This window comes from Mauremys reevesii, linkage group 22 (genome assembly GCF_016161935.1).
Source record: "Mauremys reevesii isolate NIE-2019 linkage group 22, ASM1616193v1, whole genome shotgun sequence".
Lineage (NCBI taxonomy): Eukaryota > Metazoa > Chordata > Testudines > Geoemydidae > Mauremys > Mauremys reevesii.
The window spans coordinates 993,443-1,004,095 of record NC_052644.1 but is presented as its reverse complement, the minus strand read 5'-3'; the positions used below and the strand labels follow the sequence as shown (position 1 = coordinate 1,004,095).

At 69.7% G+C, this 10,653-nt stretch overlaps 1 protein-coding gene across 1 annotated transcript; it reads right to left on the bottom strand.

Moving 5' to 3' along the window:
- Positions 1-352: 352 nt before the first annotated feature.
- Positions 353-9,314, bottom strand: KCNK6 (potassium two pore domain channel subfamily K member 6). The gene is made up of 3 exons (XM_039509803.1): positions 8,746-9,314; positions 4,886-5,281; positions 353-1,866 (listed from the first exon to the last, which is right to left on the bottom strand). The coding sequence occupies exons 1-3, from the start codon at positions 9,053-9,055 to the stop codon at positions 1,628-1,630; spliced, it is 945 nt and encodes a 314-aa protein (XP_039365737.1). The 5' UTR covers positions 9,056-9,314; the 3' UTR covers positions 353-1,627.
- Positions 9,315-10,653: the final 1,339 nt, after the last annotated feature.

The window sequence follows — 10,653 nt, the reverse complement described above, 5'->3', positions numbered from 1 at the left end:
TGGGGTGGAGAGCCAGGACTCCTGGGTTCTATCCCCACGGCTGGGAGTGGGGGGCGGGGAGCCAGGACTCCTGGGTTCTATCCCCACGGCTAGGAGTGGGGGGCGGGGAGCCAGGACTCCTGGGTTCTAGCCCCACGGCTGGGAGTGGGGGGCGGGGAGCCAGGACTCCTGGGTTCTAGCCCCACGGCTGGGAGTGGGGGGCGGGGAGCCAGGACTCCTGGGTTCTAGCCCCACGGCTGGGAGTGGGGGGCGGGGGAGCCAGGACTCCTGGGTTCTGTTGTTGGCTCTACCCTGCCTTGAGCGTGGGCAAAGGGCGGGCAGGGCCAGGGCAGATCCATACCACACCGCCAGCTCCTTCCAGCAATGTTTTATTCAGATTCCTGGTGACCATCTGTGCCAGGCCACCCCCTGCAGCTCACACCCACAGGCCGGGGGATTCCCAGGGGCACAGGTGTTCGCTCTTGGGCCTCCCGTCCCCGTCCCCCCAGGCTGAGTCCTGGGTGCTGCCACGCGACGCCCTGTCAGGGCTGAGGGGTGGCACGAGGCAGGCTGGGAGGGGCCATCACCCCTCGTGGGCCGTGCCCGTCTTGCCACGCTCTGTCCTGCACATGTGGTGGCCCCAGAACCCTCCCTGAGGGGTGCCAGGCAAAACCCCCATGACTGTTCAACCCGGCTCGTTAAAAAGTTGGGGAGGGTGCAGGCACCACCAGCAGTGCAGGGTACGGAGCAGCTGCCGTCGCATCATAGATGGGCCCCCCAGGCCTGGGGGTGGGACACGGGGCCCCCAACCCAGCACAGCTCCCCACCCCCTCTGGCTCCTGCCAAAGCACCAGAAAGTCACCCCACCCAGGGCCGGGTTTAGGCCGAGTCGCCCGACTCCCCAGAATCGGGCCCCACGCCGGCGCCTTTTTACTCACCCAGCGGCACCCCGGGCCCTTGAGCGCGTGAAGGCCCCGCCGCCGAAGTGCCGCCGGGTGAGTATGAATTGGGCCCCGCCCTTGCTAAAGCCGGCCCTGCCCCCACCTCGCTGGTCCTGCCAGGGATCCCCGCTCCCAGGGCTGGGGTCTCTGCCACGGCCGCACAGACCGCTGGGCCCCCCAGGGAAAGGGGCTTCCCCTCCCTTGGGGGTGCCCCGTGACACGCTGCCCCTTGCAGGGGGCTCAGAGCCCGGGTGGGGGGAGGGGCAGTTTTGGGGGCAGCCGGGGCGTTGACCCCGAGCCTCAGGCATGCACAGAATTTGCTCAACCTGGGCCTGGGCCAGGTCCCTGCTCGGCCCGCAGGGCTCAGCCCGTCACACAGAGCGTCGCCTTCCCCCTCCCTCCATCAGCCAGAGCCCATGGCGCTGGGGGTGATGGGCCGGCTCCAGGGGCCCCAGCACGGCAGGGCTGGGAACCAGGGCAGGTCCCAGCCCCCTGCCCGGGGACACAACAGGGTGAAAACAGGGAGGTGCTTATTAAAACCCCGCGCGACCTCCCCCCCAACATGCAGACGGGCCCACGCCAGAGCCAGAGCCAGAGCCGGCCGCAGACGCAGGCACGGTCCCTGAGGGAGCTGCCCCGAGAACGGAGCCACCTCGGCAGCCCACACCCCGGGCCAGCCAGAGCAGCCCCCGGGGGCAGGGCTGCCGCTATCTGCTGATGGAGGAGTAGTTGGCACGGCTGCCCGTGTTGAGCTGGCTGCTGGCGGGTGGCAGCTTCGCGCCTGGCGCCGGCTCCTCCGGCGTCGCCTCGGCCTCCAGGATGGGCTCCTGGTCGCGGTGGTGCTCGGCCGGCAGCAGGAGGAGGTCGGTGAGGCCGTGCAGGTCGGCCGCCTTGTGGAAGGTCTGTAGGACCAGCAGCACGGCCATCAGGCCCAGCAGCAGGTACACTGGGAGAGAGAGAGCGAGAGGGCGTCAGCCACTGCGGGGGGCTGGGGGGCAGCCGCTGGAGCTATCGTGGCGCTGCGCCCCCCATGGTGCCAGGCCCCGCCACACAGCAAGTAGGGAATGGAACCCAGGAGTCCTGGCTCCAGCCCCCCTGCTCTAACCACTAGTCCCCATTTCCCTCCCAGAGCCGGGGGTGGAACCCAGGAGTCCTGGCTCCAGCCCCCCTGCTCTAACCACTAGTCCCCATTTCCCTCCCAGAGCCGGGGGTGGAACCCAGGAGTCCTGGCTCCCAGCCCCCCCTGCTCTAACCACTAGTCCCCATTTCCCTCCCAGAGCCGGGGGTGGAACCCAGGAGTCCTGGCTCCCAGCCCCCCCTGCTCTAACCCACCCAACTCCACAGTACCCTAGGTAATGTTCAGGAGGTAGCCGTCCCCATGGGGCACCAGCCCGGCTAGCTTGAAATGACGCCTCCCCCTCAGGTACCTGCCCACAAAGTGGGTGTGGGGGGGGTTCCCGTAACGTTTTGCATGAGCACTGTGAGCCTCGGTTTCCCCCGTGTACGACACGTGACCTCGGTGCTGGGACACGGGGGTGTGATTTTTGTAGGGACCCGAGCGGGCAGGTGCGTGGGCCGGACTCTGTACCCTAACCTGGCAGCTGATGGCTGGGGCCCTCTCCCGGGAGCCAGGTGGGGGCCGTGGCATGTTTGCCCGGGAGGAGGAGGGGCAGCAGGTGTGTCGGGGCTGGGCTGCTCAGTCTCCTGGCTGGATTGTGTGCGGGGGGGGGGGGCAGAGCCGCCCCCCGGCCTTTTCTGTAACTTCCTGCTGCCTGTGCTCACGAGTTCTGTCCTCCGCACTGTCCTGGTGACTAATAAACCTGTTTTCCACGGTGGCTGAGTCACGGCTGCCTGGGGAGTGGGGGGCAGGGCCCTTTCGGGGTGCGAGGCTCCCCCAGGCGTCCCTGCGGGGTCCAGGGGGCTGAACGCTCCCAGCTTAGATCTGAGCAGGCTCCGTGCCCTGGTGCCGCTGCCCTGAGGGGAGACGCGTCAGGATGACGTCGCCCCCCGGAGCTGCCCCCCAGGGCTCCCCCGGCCCCCACTCACCGGTGCCATGAGGGGAGACGCGTCAGGATGACGTCGCCCCCCAGAGCTGCCCCCCAGGGCTCCCCCTGCCCCCTGCTCACCGGTGCCCTGAGGGGAGACGCGTCAGGATGACGTCGCCCCCCAGAGCTGCCCCAGGGCTCCCCTGCCCCTGCTCACCGGTGCCCTGAGGAGACGCGTCAGGATGACGTCGCCCCGGAGCTGCCCCAGGGCTCCCGGTCCGTGCTCACCAGTGCCCTGAGGGGAGACGCGTCAGGATGACGTCGCCCCAGAGCTGCCCCCAGGGCTCCCGGCCCCTGCTCACCGGTGCCCTGAGGGGAGGCGCGTCAGGATGACGTCGCCCCGGAGCTGCCCCAGGGCTCCCCCGGCCCCCTGCTCCCCGGTGCCCTGAGGGGAGACGCGTCAGGATGACGTCGCCCCCCAGAGCTGCCCCCAGGGCTCCCCCTGCCCCCTGCTCACCGGTGCCCTGAGGGGAGACGCGTCAGGATGACGTCGCCCCCCAGAGCTGCCCCCAGGGCTCCCCCGGCCCCCTGCTCACCGGTGCCCTGAGGGGAGACGCGTCAGGATGACGTCGCCCCCCGGAGCTGCCCCCAGGGCTCCCCCGGTCCGTGCTCACCAGTGCCCTGAGGGGAGACGCGTCAGGATGACGTCGCCCCCCGGAGCTGCCCCCAGGGCTCCCCCGGCCCCCTGCTCACCGGTGCCCTGAGGGGAGACGCGTCAGGATGACGTCGCCCCCCGGAGCTGCCCCCCAGGGCTCCCCCTGCCCCCTGCTGCCCTGAGGGGAGACGCGTCAGGATGACGTCGCCCCCCAGAGCTGCCCCCCAGGGCTCCCCCTGCTCACCAGTGCCCTGAGGGGAGACGCGTCAGGATGACGTCGCCCCCCAGAGCTGCCCCCAGGGCTCCCCCGGCCCCCGCTCACCGGTGCCCTGAGGGGAGACGCGTCAGGATGACGTCGCCCCCCGGAGCTGCCCCCAGGGCTCCCCCGGCCCCCCGCTCACCGGTGCCCTGAGGGGAGACGCGTCAGGATGACGTCGCCCCCCAGAGCTGCCCCCCAGGGCTCCCCCTGCCCCCTGCTCACCGGTGCCCTGAGGGGAGACGCGTCAGGATGACGTCGCCCCCCGGAGCTGCCCCCCAGGGCTCCCCTGCCCCTGCTCACCGGTGCCCTGAGGAGACGCGTCAGGATGACGTCGCCCCGGAGCTGCCCCAGGGCTCCCCCGCCCCGCTCACCGGTGCCCTGAGGGGAGACGCGTCAGTATGACGTCGCCCCCCGGAGCTGCCCCCAGGGCTCCCCCTGCCCCCCGCTCACCGCTGCCCTGAGGGGAGACGCGTCAGGATGACGTCGCCCCCCGGAGCTGCCCCCAGGGCTCCCCCTGCCCCCTGCTCACCGGTGCCCTGAGGGGAGACGCGTCAGGATGACGTCGCCCCCCCGAGCTGCCCCCAGGGCTCCCCCTGCCCCCTGCTGCCCGGAGGGGAGACGCGTCAGGATGACGTCGCCCCCCGGAGCTGCCCCCAGGGCTCCCCCGGCCCCCGCTCACCGGTGCCCTGAGGGGAGACGCCTCCGGGTGCCGGCGCCCCCCGGAGCTTCCCCCCAGGGCTCCCCCGGCCCCCCGCTCACCGGTGCCCTGAGGGGAGACGTCAGGATGACGTCACCCCCAGAGCTGCCCCCAGGGCTCCCCGGCCCCGCTCACGGTGCCCTGAGGGGACACGCGTCAGGATGACGTCGCCCCCCAGAGCTGCCCCCAGGGCTCCCCCGGCCCCCGCTCACCGGTGCCCTGAGGGGAGACGCGTCAGGATGACGTCGCCCCCCGGAGCTGCCCCCAGGGCTCCCCCGGCCCCCTGCTCACCGGTGCCCTGAGGGGAGACGCGTCAGGATGACGTCGCCCCCCGGAGCTGCCCCCAGGGCTCCCCCTGCCCCCGCTCACCGGTGACCGAGACCTTGTACAACGCCCGCAGCCTCTGGCCCGGCTGCTCGCCCGGCACGTAGTCGCCCAGCCCGATGGTGCACAGCGAGATGAAGCAGAAGTAGAAGGCATCCAGGTAGCTCCAGGTCTCCTCCAGGGCACTGAAGACGGCGGCCGGCAGCAGGAAGAAGGCGACCAGCACGGCCAGCAGCAGCAGCAGGAAGTGGGCCCGGGCCAGCGCCCGGTGGCTGTAGGCAGAGCGCAGCTGCAGGTACGCGAGGGGCCGGTGGGTGAGGAGCCGGGCCAGGCGCTGCACCGTGGCCGTCAGCACCAGCATGGTGAAGGGAACGCCCAGCAGGGCGTAGAAGATGCAGAAGGCCTTGCCGGAGTCCGAGAGCGGCGTGGTGTAGCCGTAGCCTGGGCAGGGGGACAGGGGAGACGATGTTACCCCCACGTCTGTGCAGGGGGTCTCCCCAGGGGAAACTGAGGCACAGCCGGGCAAAGGAACTATGCTTGGCATAGCTGGGAAGAGAACCCAGGAGTCCTGACTCCCAGCCCCCCTGCTCTAACCACTAGGTACCACACCCCTCCCAAAGCCGGGGAGAGAACCCAGGAGTCCTGGCTCCCAGCCCAGCCTGGCCCTGTGCAGCCCCTGCTCAGTCCAGCAGGTCCCAGGCGTCGTGCCCACCCTAGTGCATGCGCCTGGGCTCTGCGTGAGGCCGGCTCCGGGAACGGCTCCAGCGCGGGGAGCTGGGTAATGGGATTTCACGCCCAGGTGGGTTCTAAGCCGGGCAATTAGGCGGCTGCAGGGGGCACTGAAAGGCTCCATTGTGGGGGGCAGCGCCGCACCGGCCGCTCATCCAGCGGCAAAGCCACGGCTGCATCCCCAGGCCTTTCCTACCCCAGGGATTGGCTCCGTCCGCCACCCCCCAGCCCCGGGGCGGTGCTCCGGCCCCTTAGTCAATCCGCACCAGGGGCGGCTGCACCGGGGGCTGGGGCCGGACGCCAGGGAACGCCCGTGCTGTGGGGGTGAGTCCCGGGGGGGGCTGGGCTGAGTCACAGGGGAGAGCCCGGCTCCCCCCCACCAGAGCCAGCCCCGTTAGGGCCTTGCCCACCCAGCCTGGGAGGCAGCCCAGCCCGCTCCCCTCCCAGCTGCCAGGGAGCTGTTTACTCGGAGTGTTGACCCAAGGCAGGCATGGGGCAGAGTTCGCTCTGCGTCAGCGGGACCTCCCTGCCCCCAGGGTGAGCCCTGCCCTGGGATCCCCCCGCTGGCAGGCTGCCTCGGGACCCAGGAGTCCTGCCGGCTCCGTGGGCAGGGGGCGGGGGGCTGACAGACACAGAGCCAGACAGTTCTCAGCTTCAGCACTGACCCTGGAGACAGACGGGCATGTCTCCCCCCCACCCCGCGCCATGCAGCCGACACCCCCAAGGGGTGCACCACAGGCCCCATCCCCCCCAGGGACAGCCCAGCTGCGGGGTCAGAGCCCAGCCCCAGGCCCCGAGCCCCTGCCCTGGCGTCACTGGCAACGCACACACCCTTGGCCTGGCAGCAGGACTCCCTGGCTCGGTGCCAGCCCCGGGCAGGGCCAGAACGCCCTGGCCCAGCTCACGTCCGGGTTAACCCCCTCCCTGCCAGGGCTCAGCTCCGAACCCCCGTACAGGGGCGGGAAAGAGCCCCAGAGCCCCGGGGCCGGCTACAGGGCAGGGGGCTGCGCTTGCCGGCAGGGAGCGCTCAACACTCTGTCAGGAGCGTGGCAGTGCTCAGCTGAGCTGGGACCCGCTCTCCCTTCCTGGCCAGCAGCTGGCTCAGCGTTTCTAACAGCACATGGGGCCAGCCACACTCCCCCCCCCCCAACCCCCAGGGCGCCGGACCCACGAGTCACATGAGCCAGAGGCAGCTGAAGGACTGAGCTGTGTGGGCTCATGAGTCAGATCAGGGAGCCCGGACTCCTGGGTTCCACCCCCTGCACTGGCAGGGGAGTGGGGCCTGGTGGTTAGAGCAGTGGGGGCAGGGGCCAGGCTGGGGAGCAGGGATTCTGGCTGGACCCAGCTGTAATCAGCACCAACGCACCCACCCCAGGACCTGCCGACCCGAGAGCGCTGCTCATTTAGGGCAGCCTGTCGGAGGCTGGGGGTCAGACCCCATGGACCAGTCTGAGCACCGGGGCTGCTGGCTCTGGTGTAGGCCAGGCCGGGAATCCCCGAAGCTAAGGCCTCACAAGCCCCCCCACCCGGGGATCCACGGCCCAGCAGCCAGCCCCCAAGCACCTTTGGGCTCTAGGGTTTCCTGGGGAAGGAACTAACCCAGACCGGCGGGGGGGGGGGCGCGCTGGGGCTGCCAACTCTGCACTTTCACTTTCCTTGTCATCTGGGGCCCAGGTGCCGGATTGGGGGCGGGGGCGGAGCCAGTTCTTCCAAAGCCACGTTCAGAAGCCCCAGCATTTCACAACATACCCCCCAGGGCAGGAGCCAGTCCCAGAGTCCCAGCACAGGGGTGGGCTCAGGACCCAGGGCAGGAGCCAGTGAGCCCAGCCGGCACCAGCCCAGAGACCTGCTCCAGTCAGTTTTGCTCCTAGACAGCTGGCAGGGGCCTGGCAGGCCCTGATCTCTGCTCAGGCGGGTGCAAGGGAGGAGGAACTCCTGCCACCCTGGCAGCATGTGGCATCACGTCAGCCCAGTCACCAGGCCCAGCGCCCCGTTCCCACCCCAGGTCACTCCAAGGCCCAGCAGACACTTTGGAGAAAGGGCCTCAGAGTTACAGCTGCAGCCGCCTTGGCTAAGGGAGCTGGGCCCAGAGACACCCCAGGCCCCTAGCACCACCCCATGGACCCGGCACAGACCTCCCAGGTCCCCTCCCCACACAGGGCAGGAAGAGGGGCCCACGGCCAAATACCCTGCTAAGGCACCTTTCCAAACCCGATCCCACCCTAGGCCCTGCAGGGAACCCCCATGGGTCAGGGCCGCGTGGGGCAGAGCCCAGGTAGGATCAAGGTCTCAGGGCCACTGGGCACTGTGGGGAGGAGCAATGTTTGGTTTGGGGGCTGTGTTGAGGGGGGGGCTGTGTTAGCGGGGGGGAGGAGAGTGGGGGGTGCTAGCAGGGGAGGAGGGGGGCTGTGTTAGCGGGGGGGGAGGAGAGTGGGGCTGTGTTAGCGGGGAGGAGAGGGGGCTGTGTTAGCGGGGAGGAGAGTGGGGGTGCTAGCAGGGGAGGAGGGGGCTGTGTTAGCGGGGAGGAGAGTGGGGCTGTGTTAGCGGGGGTGGAGGGGGCTGTGTTAGCGGGGAGGAGAGGGGGCTGTGTTAGCGGGGAGGAGAGGGGGGGCTGTGTTAGCGGGGGCGGCGCTCATACACTTTCCCTCACACACACACAAACTTTTTGAAAGTTTCTCCAGCTGGCTCCGGCTCGGGACAGGGCAGGGCCCGGCCTGAGGGGGGCGGGCAGCATCCGTCGGGAACAGCCCCCCCTTGCCCGAGCAGAGCGCGAATCGCACCCCCCCCCCCAAGCGCTGCTGGATTTGTAAACTTGCAACCAAGCACGGGATTCGCCCTGGTGCTGTAATGCGCTCGGGAACAGGGCGTGTGTGCGCGGGGGGGCTCTAGCCTAGGGATACGGTCCTGGGAGGGACCCCCTTGGGGATTGGCGCCATGGGCTGGAAGCTGTTGGGGACACCTCATTCCTTGGGGGAGCACAGGGGGCCTGGGGGTGGTACCGAGAGACTCACGCGGTATTTGGGTGCGGCTGCCCCACGCGGGGGCCTGTGCCCGGCCTACGAAGCTGGGGGGGGCGCGCAGGGGCGCGGGGGGCGCTCCGCTGGGAGGGGCGCGCAGGGGCGGGGGGCGCTCCGCTGGGGAGGGGGCGCGCAGGGGCGCGGGGGGGCCGCGCTTACCCACGGTGGTGACCAGGGTGCTGGAGAAGAAGAAGGCGGAGGCGAAGTCCCAGTTGGAGGCGCCGGCCGAGCCGTTCCGCAGCACCGACACCCCGTAGCGGTTGGCGCTCAGCACCCGCTCCAGGAAGCGCTCCAGCGCGCTCTCGTTCAGGCAGGGGCTGGCCCCCAGGAAGGCGGCCTTGAGGTCGCGCAGCTCGGCCCGCAGGCGGCTCTCGTACGGGCGCTCGATGGAGGAGACGAGCAGGGCGCCCAGCAGCAGGTAGCTCAGGTAGCCGAGCAGGCAGAGCCCCAGCAGGGCGCAGCGGTTCATGGCACGGCCGGAGCCCCGTGCGCCCTGGGCGCGGGAAGGCGAGCGGAGCCCGGAGCGCCCCGCGGGGAGGGACCGGGGCCCCCCGGACAGAGCCCTCGGTGCGCGCCCAGGGGACGGGGGGACCCGGAGCCCCTCGGCCGCTGCTCGCCTCCCGGCTACGTGTCCGGAGCGGAGCTTCCTGCTGCAGCTGCCGGCACCTTGCAGCGAGCCCCGAGCGAGCCCAGCCGGGCCGGTCCCCGAGCGGCCGCGCAGCGACCCCTGCCTGCCGCCCAGCGCGGCTCCTTGGGCTCGGGACAAGCCCCGCCCGGCGGGGCGGGACCTGGCGCCCCGCCTGCCCGCCCGCCCTCGGGGGACCCGAGGGGATTCCCCGGGGGGAGGCGGATTCCAAGGCCAGGCCGGAGCTGGTTCTCTTGTGCGGAGTAAATAGGGCATGGGGCGGTCTCGCTCTCCCCCCACACACACACTCTCTTTGCAGGCAGGATCAGCGGCTCAGGGGTGACCTGCTGGGTGCCAGTGGGACCCCAGTGGCCGGGTTGCTACAAACAGTCGTTTTCCCTGCGTTGTTACTCACACACTCTTGTCCAGTGCTGGGACTAGGCCACTTCCACCTTGATTGAACTGGCTCCTTAGCACCGACCCCCACTTGGGAAGGCAGCTCCCCTGTTTCATGTGCTGGGTATTGATACCTGCTACTGTATGTTCCCCTCCGTGCGGCTGAGGAAGTGGGTTCTAGCCCAGGAAAGCTTGTGCCCAAATAAATGTGAGTCTCTAAGGTGCCACAAGGCCTCCTGGCTGTTTCCAGTGGTACCCTCTGAGCCCCCCCCCTCCCCCCGCCCCCGTTCCCTGACCTGTGCAGTCTGGGCCTGGCTCTGGTCTCAGGCACCAGGGTCAATTGGGAGTGGAGCAGCTGAGGTCAGTGAAATTGCACCAGGGTAAAACTGGTGCAGGTGGGAGGAGATTCAGGCCTGGGTGTTCTCCTGATCTTCTGACCGAGCTTTGTCCCTGTGTAACCCCCTTCCCCTCTCTTCATCCTCTCAGCCTGCTGAGCAATGGGGGGGGGGGACACCCTGCCCTAGCATCCTTGCTGTGCAGCGTGGAGTGAACCATGCCCTGCTGATAACGCCGCGTTCCTGCTCCAGGGCTTGGTCTGAGGTCCCCAGCTGGGCCAGGCCAGACCAGCACAAACTGCAAAGCGAACCCAGCCCAGGGATTTGGTGGGTCGCGAGGACAGAGCCTCTATGCACCAGGCATAAGGGGCAGCCTGGAAGAGGAGCGGGCAAAGGGAGCTGCCAGGAGGGGGACTGGCAGGGGGTGCAGGAGGGAGAGTGCTGGGGTGCCTGTGTATCCCAGCAGCGCCATAGGGCACGTCCCCTCCCCTCCCCTCTGTTCCCAGTAACGCTGAGGCTGCTGGAGCTTTTCAAAGCATCCTAAGGAACCTAGCGCCCAATTCCCAACCCCTAGGCAGCTTCGAAAATCCCAGTCCAAAGTCACTGTCTGAACAAAACACGCAGAGGAACCAACTCGACCCCGGGGGAAGGAGGGACAGGGGCCCGGGGAGCAGGTCACAGTCCTCGTCCCTCTGCCATCGGCCCCTCACA

What these genes read in the sequence shown, in the direction of transcription:
- KCNK6 (XM_039509803.1), bottom strand. Translation starts at nt 9,055, where the DNA reads ATGAACCGCTGCGCCCTGCTGGGGCTCTGCCTGCTCGGCTACCTGAGC. An exon ending in CACCCTGGTCACCACCGTGG is followed by an intron (nt 5,282 to 8,745) that starts GTAAGCGCGGCC and finishes CCCCCTGCCCAG; the next exon opens with GCTACGGCTACACCACGCCG. An exon ending in GTACAAGGTCTCGGTCACCG is followed by an intron (nt 1,867 to 4,885) that starts GTGAGCGGGGGC and finishes TCTCTCTCCCAG; the next exon opens with TGTACCTGCTGCTGGGCCTG.